The sequence below is a fragment of the Glycine soja genome, chromosome 6 (assembly GCF_004193775.1).
Source record: "Glycine soja cultivar W05 chromosome 6, ASM419377v2, whole genome shotgun sequence".
Classification (NCBI taxonomy): Eukaryota; Viridiplantae; Streptophyta; class Magnoliopsida; order Fabales; family Fabaceae; genus Glycine; species Glycine soja.
Window position 1 is genome coordinate 15,747,823 of NC_041007.1, and position 24,578 is coordinate 15,772,400.

Genomic DNA, 24,578 nt, shown 5'->3' on the forward strand with positions numbered 1-24,578 from the left:
CCAATCTGAAATAGAAGATCAAATCCCATTAGGAGAAAGAACTACCCATATCATGGATAATCTAAAAATATTCTTTTGACATGGATAATGATGCATTTATAAGTTTAATATATAGGAGAAAAAATGACAGAAAAAGAGAGCGAGAAAAGTTATCTTTTAGAAATAAAAATTGAAAAAAAAATCCATCCATTTTCTCTCAAATTTTCTCTTCCTTTACTTTCTTTTATTTCCTCTAAACCATTCATGCATTAAATGTCACAAAGAAGCAACATATTCCACGTCTTTTTTTTTAAACATCCAAATGAATCATATAAAGGGCACAAGTTGTGCAAAGAGTGATCAAATACGTAGCATCCAAAGGGAGCAAGACCAGACTCGTGCCGTTCCACCCCTTAGTACAATTCCATCACCCACACGAAAACAAAAGATTATCATAGAATAACAATAAAATATATAAGATTGACTTGATGTAAAGATGAAGAAAAAAAATAAGTTGTGGATTTAAAAAAATTTATGACAAAAACTAAGTAATATTTTCCATAAAAAAAATCCCATAGAACAAGCGTATGGTTCATCCACCGAAAGAAAAAACAACAGCATAATATCTACAACCAAATGACTACATCTTTAGATTCCATGTCTTGTTATTAAACATCCATCTTCCCCGTCGTTGATTAGTGTGAATAACAGTGATTGCTTTTGTTCCAAATCAATAGCTACAAAAGATTCAGGAGGTGAATCAGACTTACCATTCTCTTGATGCGTCTTTGTTTCAAGTAGCTGATTTTCTCCCGCACATAAACGATTATTGTGACGTCACAGACGTGCAAATATTAGCTTTATTTCAATTCTATTTCTACGTTTTGGAATTTTTGTTAGAGATGCCCTGCTTTATTGCAAACATTTATTTGATATATTTGTTGTTGGACAAGTGACCTCAATAATTTAGAGGGGTGAATTAAGTTTCAAAATTTTCCACTAACAAACTTTAACCCATTTTTAAGTGATAGTTCAGAAGAAGAAATAACAATCAATTTAATAATGTTCTTTAAACGTGTAAGACAAAATTGATTGTAATAAAATAAATAAGATAAGAAAAGAGAGAAATGCAAATTCGATTTATACTGATTCAGCCACTTTCTATGTCTACGTCCAGTCTTCAAGCAACCCACTTGAGATTTTTCACTATCTCTGTAAATCCTTTACAGACTTTGAACACACCTTGGGATCCTCACCCTTGTGTTCAAGATTCTCCAAGAGACAACCCGTCTTTTGATTACAATTCTCTCAATCTAAGTCTCTTGATTACAACTGACTTTCTGATATTAACAGAAAGATTTCTCTCTTTTAGAGTGGATGATACAAATTGAATATCCTAGAGAAATTTCTCTCTTTTAGAAATGATAATACAATTTGAAGTTCCTAGATGAATTCTCAATAGATTTGCAAGTGTTTGTCCAAGAGTTGTTGAGAGAGTATTTGACAATTAAGTTCTCTTAAAATATCTCTCTCTTACTTTTTGAAATCAATGGTTTGAAGAGATGTGTCTTTTTAAAAAGTTTTTTCTGAAATTCTTCACTGGTAATCGATTACAGATTTCTGGTAATCGATTACACAGTTATATTTTGAAGGGTCATGACTTTTCAAAGTATTTTCAGAAGTGTCGTTGCTGATAATCGATTACAAACATCTAGTAATCAATTACATGATTCAAAATTCAAATTCAAAACCCTTTTTAAAAGTTGATTTTTAAAATTGTCTTCTGGTAATCGATTACACTATCTGGTAATCGATTACCAAAGCCTTGAATGTTAGAAACAATGTGTTTTGAGACAAAAACTTGATCAACCAATGAGATTGTTTGAGACGTTATGTTTTTCTTGATCTTGTTTGCTTGACCTTGAATTAATCTTGAAACAATGTTTAATTTTTGAGTTAATCTTGAAATAATGCTTAACTTTAAATGTTTGTTGAAGTAACCTTGTAAGCAATTTTGTTTGATTTGATTCTCGTTTGACATTTGTATTCCTACATTCACATTTATAAATTTTATTATTTGGGTATTCAATTTATAAGATTTTATCTTTCAGACTTATATTTGTATGACTATTTCAATAGATTTATTTTGGACGTGCATAATTTTTTATTTGTAAGACTTATATATCTTTCAAAGGTGCATTTTTTTATGATAAAAAAATAAATTGAATTTATGGCATCTAATTTATATGTCAAGCATAGTAATGTGAGGCGTTACAAATCACACGATTCAATCATTCTTCATATTTCCATTCTTTTTTTTACTTTTCCTTCACTAATTCTCATTAATTCTCATGAAATAAATTGAAAGTCATATATAAATTTAAATTATTAAATGAAAAGGAAGTAAAGGAATACTTATAATTTGATTATTTCACTATTTTTTTTTATCTCGTTCCATGCTTACACCCCATTTGTTTCATTATTTAGTTTCCTTTCTTATAAAACGGTGATTTCACAAACTCAAATATAACTATAATAATTTTGCTTTATGGAACTTATGGTTAAGTTGTTTTATCTATTTATAGTTTTAAATTATTATATCGAACACAATATATCATTTACATGATATATTTGAAGTTTTTTTTTTCTTCTCTAAATCTTACATTTTTATACAAATTATGATTTACAATTCAAAAATTACCTTGGCAATTCACGATTTGAATATCGATTTGATTCCAACAAGTCCTTTTCAGTTAACCCAAGGATTTACCCAACTTCATCAGCACAAAATTAACAATTTCTTTAAGCAACTCAGCATCATTTCTACAATACACACAACAAAAGAGAGTGTTAATTAGATCAATGTCATTAATATTAACTTATTTATTTGAAAGTTTGGGGGGATCGAGCGGGGGTGTTCCTCATGTATGATGGAAAATTCTCTCAATTTTTTCCTTCCTTCTTAGTGGGAATTAAAATGTGTTCAAATGTATTGCATGGTTGTAATTTAGCCACTAAATTCAATGGACCAACAAAGCATGGTTGGTCCAAACTCCCATCAGGCTTCAGAATTCTATCTAGCATGCATAGCTGCATTGGCTGATTAAAATTATATATATATACACACACACACACACACACACATATATATATATATATATATATATGTATATATATAATGTTGAAAACAATTTAAAATATAAAGGATACATTTTGTGCAATTTAAGCAAACCAGTTTGTGTAGCATCTGATTTATGCAGCAACTCGCTTTGGCATTTTAGTTGGGCGAGGCGCTACTATACGGTGGGTAAGCAGGTATATATTAAGGTATTTAGAATATAAGTGCATGTTGATATGATTGTCATTAAAAGGGTTAAGGTACCCTTTATATCAATATCTAATAAATTTTATTTGGCTGATAAAAATTAAGCAATCTGCATATTTTGAAAAAATAAAAAATGGATAAATTTAAAAAGAAATTACATATATGGATAATCATATTTGTAAAACACAACTTTGAATGTGGAAGTAGTGTTCTGCAACACGACTTTGTATTCTTTATTTTTCTTAATTTAACATTATTGAAGTCTTTTTTAATTCCTGAATGTAGCTTAAAGTCCTGGATTAAAACTTTATTTTCTTTTTTATGTTTTATTTTTAAAACAAAAAACAAAGTCATGTTTATAAAAATGAATTTTATAAATAAAAGTAAAGTTGTGTATCGAAGCACAACTTCATAAAAAAAGAAGTTGAAGTCTCCTTTGGAATTATGACTTCATTAAAAAAAAAACAAATGAAAATATTGTTTGAAATCATGACTTCATAAAAAAATATTTTTTAGAAAATTATGTTTGAAAAAACAACTTCTATAATTGTAATTAAAAAAATCAAGTCATGTTTCAAAACACAACTTAAATTTTTAATTTTAGTTGTGTTTTAAAATATGACTTACTGTTTTAAAAAACAACTTATCCAAATTTGTAGTTGTTTTTTAAATTTACCTATTTTGATAAAAAAAAAAATTTAAAACCATTACTGAAATGTAATAAAGTTGATATATGCATATGAGTAACTATAGAACAAATAGAAAATATTGAGCATTTATGAAGGGGAAAAGAGGTTACCGAAATTTTGATGATTCAATTCCGCATAGATTATTAGATTTATTCAAAGCATGATCAGCAGATGCAATTTCGTAACTCCCCAATTGATGTCGTATAGCTTTGGGATTTACATGATAGTAAACCGGAATTACAATATGTCCATATTTTTCAATGCATTCAAGTGAATTATAATCAATGAAATGAATGATCCTTCAACTCGAACAAGTGATGACCATGTTTCATCTCCCCTCTCAAGTTTATCATCAACAAAGCCATTTATTTTCTTCCTTTGAAAACTTTCAATCATATGACTAACAATGCCACGACGGATTTCCTCATCCCTAAAGCTAACAAAAACATCATACTTTCTTTGAGGAGAATTGGTATCTGACATGGGGTTTTCCTCTGCACTCTTCAGTTTTTGAATTAACCAAGAGAGAAAGAAAAACAGCACACAAACACATGAACAAGAGACTAAGAAATACAACATATTCAAGAGACAGAACTGCAGTCACGACTGCAATTTAAAACCTTTGAATATGACAATAGAATGCCAGCTTCTTCTGGATTAGAAAGGTTTCAGATTAAGCCTAGTTCTTTTTTTCTTTGGCCAAAAATGAATAATTAGAGGAGATGATCAACCAGTTATTGGTCTCGAATATTATTATATATACTTAATTAAGTGATGCTTTGAGTGTCAGGCTTCAAAGTCATTTGTTGCTCATGCCATGTAGTTTCAAATGCAATTTCATTTCATTTCATTGAAACTACCGCAATTTTAAGAATTAAAATAATAATGGTGAAAGTGGTTGTTTTTTACCTTAAAACTGGGACAGAGTTCAGACTATGGAGTGAAGCACTCTAGATGTAAAACGGACCTTTAGGTAGCCGCCAATTTGTAAACGGTTTTCTTTTTATTTGTAGAAATTGAAGATGATACTAAGAGATTTATAAAACTCACATATCTAATTCAACCTTACAAAAATTACTTATAAGATGAGAGATACCTCTATTTATCTACTTTATTTTGGATATATCATTAGTCGATTTAGGATCTCCCATACCCGTAGAGTCTCAAGTGAAGTGCAATTTTAGCATTTAGAGTTTCAAGGAATGAGGAAAGCTTTAGTATTGTTTTAAGATTTCTGCAATAACTTACATCTAGGTGTAGCAGTTGCATAAAAAATTTTATGGATGAAGGTAAGCTCTCGTTGTGATGACTCCCTAGAAGTAGTGATTTAAGCTTGTTTTGATATTCAAATGATGAGGGAAATGCTTTGACCTTCGTCCACTATAATCTCAGTTCTTTCATATTTTTTGATACAGTGAGAATTCCGTAAGATTCTAGCAATAATTAAGGTTGAGATAACTGAAGCTGCATAAATGGAAATAACTTGCAAGTTTGGTAAGGGACCTATAGTTAGAAAGATCCAATTTCTCAAGTTTGTACATAAAGAAAATAGATGGATGCACAGTAATCAACATAGAACAACCCTTGAGAATCATTTACTAACGATAAATTTCGCAGCTCCTCTAACTCAGTCACTGAGGTCAACCTCTTTTAAATTAATCAGATTTTGTAATTAAATGAATATATCAATGAGCTAAATTAGTTAATTTAGTATTCCCCATAAAATTATAGCTAAGACACATATATTTGACCTTCAATCCATGCCAAAGGTTTTTTATTCTTCCCTCTGGCAATTTCAATACAGGTTTTTCTGTAGAAAAATTCTCTAACAAGGATTTGAGAGGGTAATGTCATAAACAAAAAAAAATAAAAATAGTTCAGTTACCAAAATTTGAAGCCCTTCAGCAAGAATATCAAGTTGATGGAAGCAATCATAATTATCTTACCCCGAAATTTCTAAAACTGTAGTCTGCTCTCATCTTAGCAAATATGTGAGGGCTTAACTTTTTCTTCTTGATTGTTGGTAGGTGAATTCGTTTGCTTCTAACAAATGTTAAAAGAAATATACATAATCAAAAACCACGATTCTCACACGAAAAAAAAAAAATTTATTAAAAGATGTTATACTTAATTAGGTTTTGTTATAATTTTTAAATGACACAAATGCCATTGGGATCTCACGACCGACTATCATGCATGTACAAGATTATACTCGGAGATGGTGAAACTATGGGAACCGTTTGAAAAAAAAAATCATAAACAAGATTTAAATCACGTGAAAATTGTGTATCATGAACAATTAAAAAATATGATATTAAAATTTTTAAATTTTTGATTGTTTGTGGGATACATTTTTCATACAATTTTCATGTTATTTATATTTTTTTTGGGTTTCATAATATTTATATAAGTAAATTTAGTTGAGATAAGTTTCACTTCTTGAATTAATAAAAAAATTCAAAATAATGTTCCAAAGTAAAAAACAATAAATGTTTTGAAAGGATAATATTAACACAAATTTAACATATAAAAAATTAAAATGAAACCTTTTAAAGTTAACAGACCAAACTAGATCCTACACTATAAATAAAGGATTAACATTATAATTTAGTCATTAGTATATTATAAATATTTTTTTTATCTAGATAAAAGTGATACAGATTAAAATTTAAAATATCATAAAAAATAACTTTAAATATTAATTAAATAAAAGAAAATGAGGCTTTATTTTAGAGATGTAAAATTTAGTATATTTCCATGTTCTAATTCTTTTGAAATATATCATTCCTATAAGGAAAGTGCTGGAAGGTACCGATGGTTTACTCCGTCATGGGTAAAATAGAACTATTGTTACTAATTATTTATTTAGTTTAGTCCTCTAAATTAAAAAAAAAATGGTGTCACAAAGTTATCTTGTTAATCTAGCTAAATTGGTCATTTTGTTAGTTTTGATTTTAGTAATGATGTTAATTTTGACTTGTGATCTCTTTTATAACTTATCACGTGTTATTATGTTGACAAAGTTAGTATAATAAATTTATAAAATGATAAACTTAATCTAATAAAAATATATTATGAAGCAAAGTAAAACTTTTAAACTTAAGGAAATAAATTGAAGAAAATAAAATACAAACAAAGGACAAAGATTCTATTTTAGCCTTCAATCTCAATTAACTATGTACGTGACTTTTCTTTTACAAAAAATAATGTTGACAATAGAAATCATCTATTCTTTATGGTCCATTGGATGGTGAGAATATGATAAGATATAAAAGCACAATAAGAACATGATAAAAGAAGAATATAACACGCTTTGATCTTGTCTAATGTTTAATGACATCAAATATGACAAACAATATAATATAAGGATATAATATAAATTATTTTTAAATGACAAAATTATTATTGTTTTAAAATCACAAAGCATTTTTAAAGTTGACTAATAATTTTTTTACAAATGATCAAAATTAATAATATATAGTATTAACTAAATTATATTTCATTTATGTTTAAATTTTAAATAATAATATAATTTAAATATACATGTCCAAAAAACACACACACAGACAGATTTAATCCCCTAATTTAAAGAAGAAAGATAATGTATTGACAAATAATTAGAAGAGAGAAATATATTAATTACAAGAATAATTTTGAAAAAAGTCATAAATTTAAGACAAATTTATTATTATCAACTAAATTAATTATTTTTCTTAATCTTGATCAATAGGGTAATTGTGTCTTTTGAATAGAAATGGAGGAAGTATGTGTGTGGACAATTTCTTAATACTTTAGTAAGTGTTAGGTGAGCCTTGAAGTATGTCTTACTCTGGTGGTGGACAATAAGTACTTTTGTAAACGCTTCGTGAGTCTTGATGCATGTCTTGACTTTGGTGAGCTCCTAGGACACAAGTCACCTAAAGTAAAAAAAAAAAAATACATATTATCTATTGATGGTCTCTTTGGTTCTTCAATTTCACGTTTTGATTGACAAATAAGAATGAACTATACTGCAAATTGGGATGGTACATACAAACCAATTAATAGTTCTCCAATGTTCCAAGCGAAGAATTACGTGACTATGAATCACATTATGTAGAAGAGAAACTTGATATACACCAAGTGAGGAGAGAGATGAACATGATTCAAATGCTAGAAAATACCTTATGCTAAGTGCAATGAGTGTAATCAAATGGGGCATGAAGTTGTTATTTGCAAAAATAAGAATCAATCACACAGTGAAGATGATAATGTGTTGATCTAGAGGAGGAGTACTTGTTTGCTGCTACATGTTTCTCTAATATTGAATCAAGTCAAAATTGGCTTATTAACAGTGGTTGTACTAACCACATGACAAACAATAAGGACTTATTCAAGGAACTGATCAATATAAGCACATTCAAGATTCAAGTTGAAGATGACAAGTTCATCACTGTGAATGAAAAGGGAACTATAGCAATCTCAACCAATAGAGGTACAAAACTCATTTTTGATATGTTGTATGTTCCTGAAATTGATAAGAATTTATTGAGTGTTGAACAACTAAATGAAAAAGGTTATAAGGTGTTATTCAAAAACAAAGGATATTCAAACAACTAGTTTAGAATTTGTTTGATTAAAAATGGAGAAGACAAGGATATTCTCAAAGTAAAAATGAGAGGAAAAAACTTTACTTTAAATCCATTGGAAGAGGAACAAATTGTTTTTTCAATAAAATAGAATATCATTGTCTCGAAAAAGATAAAAGCTAAAGATAAACAAGCAAATGTAGAAGTAAGCTTCATGATGAATCAAGATTGATTCAAAGAGTTTTGATGATAACAAAGATGATGACAAAAGGCAAAGCTCAAAAGTCAAGAACACTTCATGATAACAAAGATGATGATCTCAAGAATCAAAGAATAAGTTCAAGATTGAATCAAGAACACCTCAAGGTTCGAGAGGAAATTTGATTTCAAGAATCAAGTTTCAAGATTCAAGTTCCAAGAATCAAGATCAAGATTCAAGATTAAAGATTCAAGAACCAAGAGAAGACTCAATCAAGATAAGTATTAAAAACTTTTTTCAAAAACTGAGTAGCACATGAATTTTTCTCAAAAACCTTTTACCAAAGAGTTTTTACTCTCTAGTAATCGATTACCAGATTATTGTAATCGATTACCAGTAGCAAAATGTTTTTCAAAAAGCTTTCAATTGAATTTACAACGTTCCAATTGATTTCAAAATGTTGTAATCGATTACAATGATTTGGTAATCGATTACCAGTATGTTTGAACGTTGGAATTCAAATTTAATTATGAAGAGTCACATCCTTTCACAACAAAGCTTTGTGTAATCGATTACACTGATTCGGTAATCGATTACCAGTGATAGTTTCTGAAAAAAATCAAAAGATGTAACTTTTCCAATAGTTTTCAAGTTTTTCTAAAAGTCATAACTTTTCCAAATGATTTTTAAGTTTTTCTAAAGGTTATAACTCTTCTAATGGTCTCTTGACTAGACTTGAAGAGTCTATAAAAGTAAAGCTTTGATTTGCATAATTCATTCATTCTTTAGACAACAAACTTTTGCCAATTGATTTCTGAATCTCTTTGAACTTCTTCTTCTTCTTCCTTTGTCAAAAGCTTTCTAAAGTTTTCTGGTTTTCCAAACCTTGAAAACAAAACTTGTGTTATTCATCTTTTTCATTCCCTTCTCCCATTGCCAAAAAGAATTCGCCAAGGACTAACCGCCTGAATTTTTTTTGTATCTCTCTTCTCCCTTTTCCAAAAGAACGAAGGACTAATCGCTTGAATTCTTTTGTGTTTCCCTTCTCCCTTGTCAAAGAATTCAAAACGACACAGTCTGAGAATTCTTTTGATTCTTCCCTTTCCCATATACAAAAGATTTCAAAGGACTAACCGCCTAAGAATTCTTTTGTATCCCCATTCACAAAGTTTCAAAGGTTTAACCGCTTGAGAACTTTGTCTTAATACATTGGAGGGTACATCCTTTGTGGTACAAGTAGAGGGTACATCTTCTTGGGTTGTTGACTGAGAACAAGAGAGGGTACATCTCTTGTGGATCAGTTCTAGTGGAGGGTACATTCACTAGGTTGTTCAAAGAGAACAAGGGAGGGTACATCCCTTGTGGATCTTTGCTTGTAAAAGGATTTTTACAAGGTTGAAAAGAAATCTCAAGAACCGCAGGTCGCTTGGGGACTGAATGTAGGCACAGGTTGTTGTCGAACCAGTATAAAAACTCTTATGTGTTTGTCTCATTCTTCCCTACTCTTTTAATTTCCACTGTGCAATTTAATTCCCGCTTTTACTCTTGGTTAAGTTCCTTTTATGTTCTTCATTTACTTAACAACATAGTAAAAGCCTTAGAAGAGTAAATTTTTAATTAGTAAAGGTTTAGGAATAATTATTCAACCTCCCCTTCTTAATTATTCCGAGGCCACTTGATCCAACAACAAATTCTAAAATAGCATCTCCTAAGTCCCAAAGTAGTTCAACTAAAGAAAAAATTGCAACTATTAATTGCATAAGAGCATACAAATAAGATGATACACTTGAGGGAGAAAGATGAAAGAATTGAGCAGAATGAGAAGTGTTTAAAGTCTCTGGTTAAGAACCAAAAAGTTGAAAATGTCAAGGCTCAATCACATGCGAAGAAAGCAATAATTTTTCGGCCATGTAAATCAACAGGTTGAGATTCTAAAGAAGATAGAAGTTTATAACCTTCAAGACAAGGAGGAGTATTGTTGAACATGCCTTAGATGCTATCAAGTCAGTTTTGATTTTTATTTAGTTATTTAAATGTATTTAAATATGATGTTTATTTAATAATAAAAAATGTCGGTTGTTCCTAATTAAAACTCGTTTTCTTCTGTATTATTTTTCCTTCTACATTTTTTCCCTCTAATTAAAACCAACAATAATCATTATATATTATTGGGATGTGTAACCTTTACCAAAATAATATGCTTTAATTTGAAATTTTCTAACTGATTATTTCCCTGCTTCAAGACTTAAAACATAGTTTTGAAGAAATAATATGTTAAGCACACAACTCTTTGGGGAGAAAATGAATCAAAATTGTTTATTTCAACCAATATCAAAAATCAGTTTCAGAAAACAAGATATACGGAATTGCCAACCATTGTACTAATCGGCAATGTAGAGTCTCAACAAAGGGAGGAAAAAAAAGTCCTGTAACCATATAACTTTTTAAATAATAATTTAACTCAAAGATTACACTCTTCAATCATTCAATTGTACCCAATAAATTAATAGTGTCCGAGGTTTATCTCTTCTACATTTTAGCTTGTTCCACTTTGAGTTCCTGCAAAGCACTTATTTTCTTTCATGAATCATTGATAGACATCGTCATCAGGCCTTGATGACAACGTTGTTTACAGCGTGAATATTGCCATCAAGAAGCTAGGTTCTCAAGTGACCCGGCTTTTCTGCTCCACAACTCTCCCTACTTCCTTCAACAATTCAGCTAACCTTTTCTTGTTATCAGATATATAAGATTGATTAAGTGATTAAGAAAGGATAAAGGAAGAAAGAAAGATAAAAGTGGTGAGTTTGAACTCCCCAACCGACAATTTTAATAAAACTAACAAACTAATCTTTGCCGATAAAGAAAACTTCTCTTCTCATCATCCACTTCAGGATTTTCTGTCCCTAGCTTCTCCTCCCTCATGCTAACAACGTACTCTAGAATTTGAATTGCATCATCTAGCCTGAAATACAAGGTCAAACCTCATGAGGATTTGGGGAGAAAAGAACTAACCATGCATATTGTGGATAATCTAAAATAACTCATACGGTTTATTTGGATGAGAAGAAAATAGAAATGAGAAAAAGTATGGATAATGATGCTTTTTTTTTTTTTTTGGTTTAGTTGAAGAAAAAAAAAAGACAGAAAAAGAAACTGAAAAAATGTTGACTTTTAGAAATAAAAATTTAAAAACTTTATTTTCTTTCATTTTCTATTGAATAAAGTGATAAAGTGATTGCCTTTCTTCCAGATCAATAGCTACAAAAGTTTCAGGAGGTGAATCAAAAAGCCCAACGGGAAAGTAAATGCAGTCTCAAACCTAGCTAACACATAAATGCCACGTACAATGAAAATCACTCATTATATTTGTTAATTAAGAGTAGTATTAGCTCATTAGAAATAAGCTCTATAAATAGAGCACTTACACATTATCATCATTGTATCTTTTATTCAATATATCAAATCAAAATGATTTTCTATTGCACTCCTCTCCTCTATTTTGAACTCTATGATAGTATGATGTATGACCTCAACTTGTTGGTGTTGCTTGCACTTCTCCTCAAACCAATTAATTCATCTGAGAATTCTGATAATATTTTCACATGACTGAATGAATTATATTCATACGAGTGGCATGACTCGATAAGGCAGACTATTGATATATAACATGACTTATTATTAGCCTGCTTCTCATAATACCAATATAAATTGAAAGAGCTGCATATGCGGTTAAAAGATATATGCAAATAGAAAAAGGAATGAATGCGTGAGAAAATGGATAGTTCATGAGTTTACCTCAACCCTACAAAATTGATTTGTTAAATGAAAATTACTTTTAACTTATATAATTTATTTTGATATTATCTTTATTTGATGTGGGACTTCATCATATTTCATTTTTCTCATGTCACACCTCCTCTGTCATGTGAAAATCCCAGGAATCATAGTATTTGCGTTTAATGTTGCGATGGCATGATCCAAGGAATCATAGTGTTTGTATTTATTTGATTTGTGTATGAAACTTTATTATTTGGGTATTAATTAATATGATTTTATCTTTCTGATTTATATTCATAAGACTATTAAATTGTTTGTTTCAATCTTATGGACTAAATTGAATTTATGGCGTTTAATTTGTATGTCTAGCATATAGTAATGCAAGGCGTTATACAAATCACACAATTGGTATTGCATGGACTCCGCCTACTTACCATGTTGTGAAGCTGAATGTTGATGGGAGTCAAGATTAGGGAGCTCAAGGCTCAGCACTGGAACATAACTGCACGCTTGCTATGATCTCTCTTCAGCTCCATTTGTGAAGTTTATCTTTATGCATCACTTATTTTAGATTGTAGTTTATCTTTATTTTCTTACCAAATGAAAAAAATCACACAATTCAATGATTTTCACTTTTCCAATTTTTTACGTTTTCTTCGCCAATTTTCGTTAAATAAATTGAAAAGTTATATTGAAATTGTTAAATGGAAAAGAATTGAAGAAATACTTCTGAAATTATCCTATTTAATTATTTCACTGCTTTATTTGTCTTGTTCAATGTTTACACCCCATTTGGATATTTCATTACCTAGCTTCCATGCTTAAAAAATGATGATTTCACAAACTCAGATATAACTATAATAATTTTGTTTGAGACTTATGGTTAAGTTATTTTATCTATTTTTAGTTTAGAATTATTATATCAAACACAATACATCATTTATATGCTATATTTGAAGTTATTTTTCATTGTCTCTACATCATTTATATAAATTTTCACAATTCAAAAATTACCTTAGTGATCCACTATTATAATCTCGATTTGATCCCAATGAGTCCTTTTGAGTTGACCAAGGGTTTACCCAGCTTCATCATCACAAGATTGACAATTTCTTTAAGCAACTCGGCATCGTTTCTATATAACACACACAAGATAGAAGTGTTAATTAAGGTCAATTTCATTAATATTAACTTATTCATTTGAAAGTTTGGGGGAGCAAGGGTGTTCAACATGTATCATGTAAAATTCCCTTAATTTCTTCCTTCCTTCTTAGTGGGTATTAAAATATATTCAAATGTATTACATTTTCGTGCAATTTAAGCAACCAGGTTGTGCAACATCTGATTTATGCGGCAACTCTTTTTCGCATTTTAGTTGGGCGGGGAGGAGTTAAGGCGAGTAAACAGGTATTAAGGTATTTAGGTTGGATGTTAATATGATTGTCATGTAAAAAAGGTTAAGGTACCCCTAATATCCAAATCTAATAAACTTTATTTGGGTCATAAAAAATACAGATTGTGATATATGCGACTTTCTTACATTACGGGAATAATTTTTCAAAAAATTTACAAAAATGAATAAATTTAAAAAAAAAACCACTTAAATGGATAAGTCATATTTTCAAAACACAAATTTAAATGTGAAGTTCGTATTTTGAAAAATGACTTTGTATTTTTTTTTTACTTTTTTATTTAATTTTATTGAAGTTATGTTTTAATTCATGACTTTAGCTGAGTCCTAACCTAAAACATACATTATGTTCTTTTTATGTTTATAATTTTAAAAAACACTCAAGTGATGTTTATAAAAAAAAATTATTATATCAAAACACCACTTCATAGAAAATAAGTTGAAGTCGACTTTGGAATTACGATTTCATTTAAAAAATTAAAAAAATGAAGTCTGATTTGAAATCATTGCTTCATCCAAACAAAAATTAAAAAATAAAAATTGAGAAATTCATGTTTAAAAAAATGAATTTTATAACTTAAATTAAAAAGAAAGAAGTTGTGTTATAACATAACTTTTATATTCAAAACCTTGTTGTAAAATACGATTGTCCATATTCATAATTTTAAAAAAAATCCTATTTAGATGATTAATTTTTTTCAAAAAATACTCCTCAAATGTAAAAAAATAAAAAATTATATGTGTATATAACTATAGAACAAGGGAAAAAAAAGGTTACCGAAATTTCGATGATTCAACTCCGCACAGATGAGTAGATTTATTCAAAGCACGTCTCCAAATCCGAACCTTATCATGATCAACAAATGCAATTTCATAACTCTCCAATTGACGTCGTACATGTGTGGGATTTACATGATAGTAAACAGGGATTACAATCTGTCCATATTTCTCTCTGCATTCAAGTATTGTTACAAGTTCATCTAAACACCAGCTAGACGAAGCATAGTCCTGTGAGAATATTATCAATGAAATGAATGATCCTTCAATTGCTCGAACAAGCGATGGCCATATTTCATTCCCTCTCTCAAGTTTATCATCTACAAATGCATTTATTTTGTTCCTTTCAAAACTTTCTATCATATGACTAAGAATGCCACGGCGAATGTCTGCACCCCTAAAACAAATGAAAACATCATATTTTCTTTGAGAATTATTGTCTGACATGGGTTTTTCATCTACACCCTTCAGTTTTAAAATTAACCAAGAAAGAAAGAAAAACAACACACGAACAAATGAACAAGAGGCAAAGAAATACAACATATTCAAGAGACAAAATAACTGGAGACAAAACTGGTGTCGCAACCACAGATTAAAACCTTTAAAATTAAGCCCTTCGTACTTCTTTTTTCTTTGGCCAAAAATGAATAATTGTTGGAGATCACAGTAAACTGGCCTTAAATACTATTACATACCCGCCTGATGCTTTAGTGTTAGGGTTAAAATTCAACTGTTGTTCATGCATGCATGTTTGCCGGCCTTAGTAGTTTAAGAAGGAATTTCATTGAAAGAACCGCAAATTTAAATAAGCATGGTGAGAACAGTTGTTTTTTACCTTAAAAGGGCGAGAGAGTCTAGATTCTAGAGTGAAAACCCTAGGTGTATGACGGACCTTTAGATAGCAACCACTCTGTAAAAGCTTTTTGTTAGAAGTTTTATAGTTTAGTCGTAATAAAAAAGTAAAATTTAATTGTATTTACAAATAATCCTTTGAGAGCTTGGAAGGTTGAGAACACTAAGCAGAGAATGTGTTTTTTTCCGTAGCAGAAGGGAAAAATAAGTATCATTTGTTAAACTTCAGGAGGGCATAAAACATTGTAAAATTATTCAAATTCAATAACGTGTTTTAAGTCTGAAGTCTGTCACAAATTCTGGCATTTAGTATTGTTTGAAGCATTCTACCAGCAATAACTTACATCTAGATGTAGTAGTCGTGATTTGATGGATGAAGGTAACCTCTCAATGTGGCTGCTTCCTAGAAGCAGTGATGATTTAAGCTTGCTTTGATATCCAAATGATGAGGGAAATGCTTTGACCTTTGTCCATTGTAATCTCAGTTGTTTCATATTTTTTTTATATCAGTGAGAATTCCATACGATTCTTGCAATAATCAAGGTTGAGATATATAAGCTGCATAAATGGGAATTACTTGTGAGTATGGTAAGGGACCCGCGATAGGTCCAATTTCTCAAGTTTGTCCACGGAGAAAATAGATGGATGCATACTAGTTCACATAAAATAATCCTTGAGAACCATTACTTATTTGCGGCTTCTGATAAATTTGGTTGCTCCTCTAACTCATAGGAGTTACTGAGGTCAACCTCTTTTAAATTAACCAGATATTAGAATAAAATGAAACAAAATGAAGATATCAAATGAACTAAATTAGTTGGTTTTGTATTCCCTGAATTTGCAGATAATTATAACTGAGGCACATATATATATTTACCTTCAATCCAAGCAAAGGATTTTTATTCTTCCCTCTGGCAATTTCAATATAAGTTTTTTCTGGAAAGGATCTTAGAAAATAATAATAATAATAATATTAATAATCTATAACTATTAATAATGAGAATTATTCCATTTGATGTATGTATTTTCTTAACAGTTTTACCCTCCATCAGTTTTTTTTTAACAACCTCCCCCACTACCTTTTAATTGGTTACTTCTTTTCCTTACTTTTTTTAACTTCTAAACCTTTCTTTTTTCTGTTATTTTATTTTTATTTAAAATATATAGAGAGACTCGGAGTCTTTCTCTTTCCCTAATAATAATAAATCTAGTTCAGTTACCAAAATTTGAAGCCCTTCAACAAAAATATCAAGTTGATGGAAGCAATCATAATATCTTACCCCAAAATTTTCAGAAATTGTAGTTTGCTCGTCTAAGCAAATACTCGAGGGCTTAACTTTTTCTTCTTTTGATTGTTGGTAAGAGAATTCGTATGCTTCTAGTGGCCTCAAACCTGCTTTCAATGTAGGAAAAAAATTAAGCATCATCAAAAACTACAATTCTCACAAAAAATCTCAAATGTTATTCAAAAGATGGGATACTTAAGTTTTAAACTTGTAAATTTTAAATGCCTCATAAATGTCATTAGGATCCCACAACCTAATGTGACTTTCAAGGTCTTTGCTAGACTCTCAACGAACTTCTCTCAAGCTGTTTCTTGTAAACCATCAGGCATACTACCCAATTATCCTCATAGATATGAGAGCTTTATCTTTTAGCCTTTCTAAGCCAACAATCATTGAATAAGAGTGGGTCCAAAATAAAGAAACTAAACTTATGCTTTAAACTCACCAATAAAAAAAATATTTGTTATTAGTATTTATAAAATATAAAAAAATATCATATTGAAAAAAAAATGTTACATATATTAGTAAAAGGATATAACATATTTAAATTAAAAAAAATTAAAATTTACTTTAAGTTTTATTTATCGTTCAGTTCAATCAATTATGATTTTCATCATCTTTCAATGAAGAGCTGTTATTTTCTAATATATGTGATTTAAGAAAGAAACATGTAAGATCTAGATAGCTAGATAGGTCTTATTTACTCTTTATGATCTAAATCATAATAACACAGTTTCTACATCATAAAATTTAAACTTTTGTAAGAGACGTCTTTTCAAGCTTGTATAGCTTGCTTTTCCATACTTCCTATTTTTTTTTTCCGTCAAATAGTAGACATCCCAAGTTTCAAGTTGATGTGACCACACATCACAGAGCTCAACGGAAAGGAGTACCAACAAAGTAACTAATTATTTATGATTAAAATAATAAAAAGATATAATTGTTTTGAGTTTATAATAAAAAAATTGTTTTGATTAGCTAATAAAACAAAAATCTTGTTGTAGTCTTTCATATTTTGTTTTAGTTTATCGTAAATTAGTAAATTTTGTTAATTTATTATTAGTTCTTATCAAGTATTTTTTAAAAAGACTAATATATTTTCAAAAGAATTAATACAAAATAACAAAAATTACATGATTCTAAGGCAGCTCATTAGTTGATACCGTAATTAATTTCTACCAGTAAAAAAAATTAGAGACAAAAAAATCACTAATTTAAGGGAGTAAAACCAAATATTAAGGACAAAAATAAAAATTATTTTATTAGAAATTCAACGAAAAAAATTTATTAGTAATAAAAAACAAAAATTATTAATTTATCTTAGATTTAAAATATATTTTAATCTTTAAAATCAAGGGTTCCATCTATTCTTGAATAGCTTCGTAGAAAGGACTCCTTCTGCCTTGGTAGAAGATATGAATCTTTTTGCAATTTAAGCAATCTCTGGTTGTGATATATGTGTATAACTATATAACAGCTTAAAAATATTAAAATTTATGTAGGAAAAAGAGCTTACCGAAATATTGATGACTCAATTCCGGATATATTTTCAGATTTATCCGAAGCATGCTCCAGATTTGCACACTGATCTTATATTTTGTAAAATTGAACGCCTTGTGGTACATGTGTGGAATCTACAAGGTAGAAAAATAGAAATTACAATATGTCCATATTTCTCTCTGCATTAAAGTATTGTCACAAGTTCTTCTAAACACCAATGCAAAGAAGCATAGTCATGAGAGAATATGATAAATGAAATTACTGATCCTTCAATTGCTCGACCAAGTGATGACTATATTTCATCTTCCCTCTCAAGCTTATCATCTACAAAGGCATTTATTTTCTTTATTTGAAAACTTCCAATCATATATGGCTAAGAGGAGAATTGTTATCTGACATGGGTTTTTCCTCTAAACACTCCAGTTTTCCGATTAACCAAGAGACAGACAAAAAAATGAACAACAGGCAAAGAAATACAACATATTCAATTTCCAAAATTACTCGAGACAAACTGACAAAGTATAGCGTTGGATTTGAACAAGTGCGCTGTAGATCTTCTTTTCTCTACAGCCGAATATGTATGAACCACAAGATAACTTTTAGAAATGGACCAAGAAAAAAAAAATCAGATTTTGTAAAATAGAAACTTGATATCTATGACAAGTTCAACTGAGGAGTTAGTGAAAATCTGGAAAAGGAGGTTTTTGACATGACCAACTACTTTACTTTATGTGGTTCATATACTGTCGTGACAAATCACAATTTATAATGAAGACGAGAAAGGAATCGAAGTAAAACCAGTCATTGGCCTCGAATCTACCGCAAATTTAAAAATTAAAATAATGATGATGAAATAGTTGTTTTTACCGACTTTTTCAAGACTCCCTAGGTACGTAGCAGCCAATTTGTATACGCTTTGTGTTACAAGTTTTGTAGTTTAGTCGTACTATAAAAGTAAAACTTAATTGTATTTATTGAATAATCCTCTGAGAGATTGGAAGGTTGAGAACACTAAGCAAAGGCTAACTTGGGTGTTTTTTTTCTGTAAGCAGAGGATGAGAAGGCCGTTCCTGTGACCTCAAGGAGAAACAGTTTGGCAGTGGTCCATTATATCTGCCAACAATTTGTCGATATATATATATATATATATATATATAGCAACTAAGGTATCATTTGTTGATCTTCTGAAGGGCATAAAACATGGTATAATTATTCAAATACAATAAGGTGTTTAAGTATGAATTGCAGCATGACAATAACAATTGCACGATTAAGTGTGATATTCGTCTGCAGGGTTTGAAAAGTTACATATGCAATGAATGTATCGTGCACCATTGTACATATTTTTTTGGGGGGTACATTTGAGAATAAATCATCAATTTCATTCTCAAATTTTATTATTGAATAACTCCTAACTAATAAAATTATTTAAGTAACTATAGAAGTGCTAAATATCAATCACTTTAATTTTTTAAGTTGACGTACGCACCGAGGAGGAAGAAAAATCACTTGTAAAGCTGATCGACCAATGCCTGCATGCTGCATAGTTCACAAAGTAGCCCCATAAAAATGACCTTATTTTGTATTCACTATCGAGCAATATAGTCATTAAACTACTCTTTAGCAGTCAGATATAAATTTCGTTCAAGGTAATTAATTCATGATGAACACCAAATAACTATGAATTTTACCGTTTGACCAATCAATCTAAATGATGGGAAAAATGGTACTTATATTATATAATATTGGGATATTTAACCTATATGAAAATAATGTTTTAATCTGGAATTTTCTAACCAATTATAGTTTTGAAGAAACAATATATTAAGCACACAACTCATTGGTGAAAATGAATCTAAATTATTTATTTCAACCAATAGCAGAGTTCAATTTAAGAAACAACATACACGGAATTGTCAACTCATATCGGCAATTTAGAGTCTCAAAACAAAAGGAGAAAAAAGGTCCTCTTGATGTATGAAACCAGGAGAAAAAATTTTGTATACACAAACAAAGGGGAGTATCTATACACCATAATTACTTACATCATATCATATAAACAATAATTAAGCACAAAAATTACACTCTTCAATCATTCAATTGTACCCAATAAATTAATACTGTCCGGACATTTTTATCTCTTCTACATTTTAGCTTGCTCCACTTTTGAGTTCCTGCAAAACACCGATTTTCCTTCATGAGTCATTGACAGACAGACATCCTCATCATGCCCTGATGACAACGTTGTTTGCAGCGTGAGCATTGCCATCAAGAAGGTTCTCAAGTGACCTGGTTTTTCTGCTCCGAACTCTACCTGCTTCCTTCAACAACTCACCCAGCCTTCTCTTCTCATCATCCACCTCAGGATTTGCGGTCCCGAGTTTTTCCTCCCTCGTGTTAACAACGTACTCCAGAATTTGTATTGCATCGTCCAGCCTGAAATAGAAGATCAAACCCCATGAGTAGAAAAAAAAACTCTTCCAGTTTATTTGGATGAGAAGAAAGAAAATGAAAATGATAGAAAATTCCGATAATGATGCCTTTTTTCATTTGTTTGAATGGAGAAGAAATGGCAGGAAAAAGAGAGTGAAAAGTTGACTCTTTGAAATGAAAATTGAAAATTTTCTTTCCTTCCATTATCTCTATAATTCAAATTTCAAAATTTTCTCTCCCTTCACTTTATTTCCTCAAACCAAACATAGCATTAATATCACACAGAAGCAATAGATTCCATGTCTTGTTATTAAACATCCATCTTCCCAGTCATTGATTAAAATGAATAGCAGTAATTGCTTTTCTTCCAGATCAATAGCTACAAAAGTTTCAGGAGGTGAATCAGACTTATCATTCTCTTGATGTAACTTTGTTTCAAGTAGCTGATTTTCTCACAAACAAAAACCCAAAGGGAAAGTAAGTGCAGTCTCAAACCTAGTAACTAACTCCTAAACATGAATGCCACAATGAAAGCCAATCATTATATTCACATGAGTTGCATGAATCAATGGAATATATTCATACGGGTGACATGACTGGATTAGGCAGACTATTATTACTATTATTAGCCTGCTTCTCATAATACCACAGTAAATTGAAAAAATACTGCATATGATCTAATAATGAAAAGATATCTGCAATTTGAAAAAGGAAATGACCCAAAAAGGAAGACAAAAAAGTGGATACCTGCCAATTGCATCATACGTGGCAGCAAGATTACTAGAGACCCCAAGTGTTTCTGGGTGATACGGTCCATATTCTTGTTCCAAAATACTCTTTGCTTCTTCAAATAATTCTGTAGCCTCACTTAAGGCATAACGCTGCACACAGGCGAGTCCCATTTGATTAAGAGCAATACCAAAGAAGGATGATTTCTTTTCTCCAATAGCACGAAGCTTTGAAATAGCATTCTTCAAAGTGTTGTAGGATTTGGAATAGTTCCCCAACATGTAGTACATGACTCCCATCTGAGCTTCAATTCCAGCTATTGTGCTTTGCTGACCAGGGGTATCATTATATATCTCTAGTGCTTTCTGCAGTAACTTGAGTGCATGTTCAAGCTCATTCATTGACTCGTAGATAGTTGAGATATTCGTAAGACCACTGGCAATCTCCTCCGGAGGAATTCCAGGCATTGGATTCTCATATATTTTAAGTGCACTCTCGCAATATGATTTCGATTCCCTTATCTTCCCTGTCCTGTTATACAGGTCCGCCAAACGTACAAAGACTAATCCCACTGCTGGGTGATTCTCTCCTTTGCTGGTCTTGAAAACTGTTAGCGCTTTCTGATATGCAAAGACAGCCTCATCATATCGAGACAAGGATAAGTATGTGTCTCCAATGCTGCAGTCAACAGATGCCACTTCTGCTTCTTGGTCGTTACTTACCATTGCCATGCTTGCTAAAACAAGATGCTCAAGAGCTGTTTCATGATTTCCCTTTGTCTCACATATAAGGCCCATGAGCCTCCTATCAGCTGCCTCTTCAAGAGATGGAGCTGAATTATTTGCTATATGAATGTCAAGAGCCATTTGACACAGCCTCTCTGCTTCATCAAATTGCAAAGCTTGAACATTAGCTTCAGCCACATACCGGCAAGTTTCACCAACCCTAGGGTCTGTCTCTCCCAAAATCTGCTTCTGAACTTCTAACCCAGTGGTGTAGCACATTGTTGAATTCTCAAGCTGGCCCAGCATAGCATAGGTGTCTCCCAATTGCATGTGACCAGCAAATTTAGCAAGGGCGTGTTGTTGGCTTTCCCCAATAACAGGAACCTCAATTGAGCGCTCAAGAATCGGAATTGCCTCACCATATTGACCCAAACTGCAATATATCGCTGCTGTAACATGTAAACACATAACCAGCTCCAAACTTGGTTTCTCATTACCAAACTTCTCAAATAGTTTCATTGCTTGAAGAGCCAAGTCAAGAGCCTTATGTGGATTATCTCCTGATGAAATCAGATCTCTTGCTTGCTTTAGCAATACCGGTGCCCGCTCAGGTTTCTCTAATGCCGACTCAGCCGTACTCTCAGCTCGGTTTCGTGACACTGACTTACCCATAGGAGAATTCTTAGTAGTCTTCACGCCAGTAGTAGCCCCACTAATCTGTTTCCTCAAAGGCTTACCATTATTTCTTGGAATGGGAGCTTTTGAAAGAGGAATTTTTCCCTTGGAAGTCGATTTGGGTGAAGTATTATCAGGTCCCACCATTGAAATCGATGCTTTGATAGATTTTTCTGAGGAACCAGAACTTGTAGCTGCAGGCTGAACCTCCTGAATCTCATCCACCTGATTCAACTTCTTATCATTGGACAAGCCACCCAATGCAGAAGATATTTCACTACTTGAACTCCCTTCTGGCAGCCCTTTCTCCTCCCCCACTTCCTCCTCCATTATCTCCACCTCCCTCATCCGTCCTCCAACTAGATGCCTCAACTCTGAATCAATTCTAGACTCGTCGCCATCTGATCCAAAGCTTTGCCTTGATGGCGACTGATCGGAACTCTGCATGTCACACACATTCTCATAAAGCTGTTCAATGGAGGGCTCAACTACCTCATCACCCCCAAAATTAGCACCATCATCACCCTGGCCTCTTTGCGGACTCACGGAACCACCCCTCGGGGACTTAACCAGATTCAAGGGTTCCTTAGAGGTGGAATCATGGTCCCCATTCATGTCATTACTCCCACCTTCATCATGATGAACCCCGTTTCTAACAATTCCCGGCATATTCAATTCTTTCAGGAACAAAAACCCCTGCAACAACCAAAATCAAACATATGGTCCACAAAATCAACACCCCCCACAAACAGATCCAACAAAAAGGAACTTATCCAAACAAACACACAAGAAAGAAAAAAAAAATCAAAACGCACGTGTCTAACTCTAACCGTTTTATCATTCAAGACCAACGAAGACACAATGATAAAAACACATACATCTAAAACCACAATTAGCAAGAGTCAAAATTTCTTCAACCATGGATCTCCCATAACTCGGTCAGAAAACAGAAACGGTTGCAGAACCAACCGTGTCACAAAAATAGAAACAATTTTCAGCAAAGAAAGAAGAAAAAAAATAAACATACAAACAAACAAACAAACAAACAAACACCACGAACCGGATTGAACGGAGGCATAAAAAAATAACAACAAATAATAATAAAATAAAGACAGAGAAAATTACGGGGTTTTTTTCTTTTGTCTTAATTTTTTTCTCATTTGGTTTTTTCTTCCTGGTCGGATTCGGAGGCATAAAAAAACGAATAATAAAAAAGAAGGGGAAGGGACACAAACCTTAATAAGAATGAAGCATAAGTGATGTGAATTGAGAAGCAGAGGTTGTCGGTTGCAGAGAGACAGAGATGTGAGAGTGTGTGTGTTTATACAGGGAAAGAACAACACAGAGAAAAAAAGAACAGAAACTCAACAACACAGTAATCTGTTTTGGTGAGATGTTATGTTTGCTAAAGAGAGAGAAATTTGGGTTTTGGAAGAATGAGAGAAAAACTGAATGAAACAGAGACCTGACTGGTGGTGATGGAAGGGGCAAAACGGGGAATTCACAAGCAGGGTAGTAAAAAAAGATAAATTTGATGAAGAAAAAAGAGGGTTTTTTTTCTTGCTGAATTCTGCAGAACTGTATTGTCAGAAAAAGGAGGGAAGCATATGAACACGACTTCTCCCCAAACCACCCCGATCGTGTTTTCTG

The 24,578-nt window shown here is 31.3% G+C and overlaps 1 protein-coding gene and 1 long non-coding RNA gene across 2 annotated transcripts; both read right to left on the minus strand.

Annotated features, from left to right (window-relative positions):
- Positions 1-11,065: 11,065 nt before the first annotated feature.
- On the minus strand, positions 11,066-15,482 carry LOC114414298. The gene is made up of 3 exons (XR_003667179.1): positions 14,730-15,482; positions 13,555-13,675; positions 11,066-11,725 (listed from the first exon to the last, which is right to left on the minus strand). It is a non-coding gene; the product is annotated as an uncharacterized LOC114414298 (long non-coding RNA).
- Positions 15,483-20,315: 4,833 nt separating this feature from the next.
- On the minus strand, positions 20,316-24,578 carry LOC114416452 (protein KINESIN LIGHT CHAIN-RELATED 3-like). The gene is made up of 3 exons (XM_028381320.1): positions 24,164-24,578; positions 21,547-23,624; positions 20,316-20,802 (listed from the first exon to the last, which is right to left on the minus strand). Exons 2-3 carry the CDS (start codon positions 23,595-23,597, stop codon positions 20,592-20,594), a joined length of 2,262 nt encoding a protein of 753 aa, XP_028237121.1. The 5' UTR covers positions 23,598-23,624; positions 24,164-24,578; the 3' UTR covers positions 20,316-20,591.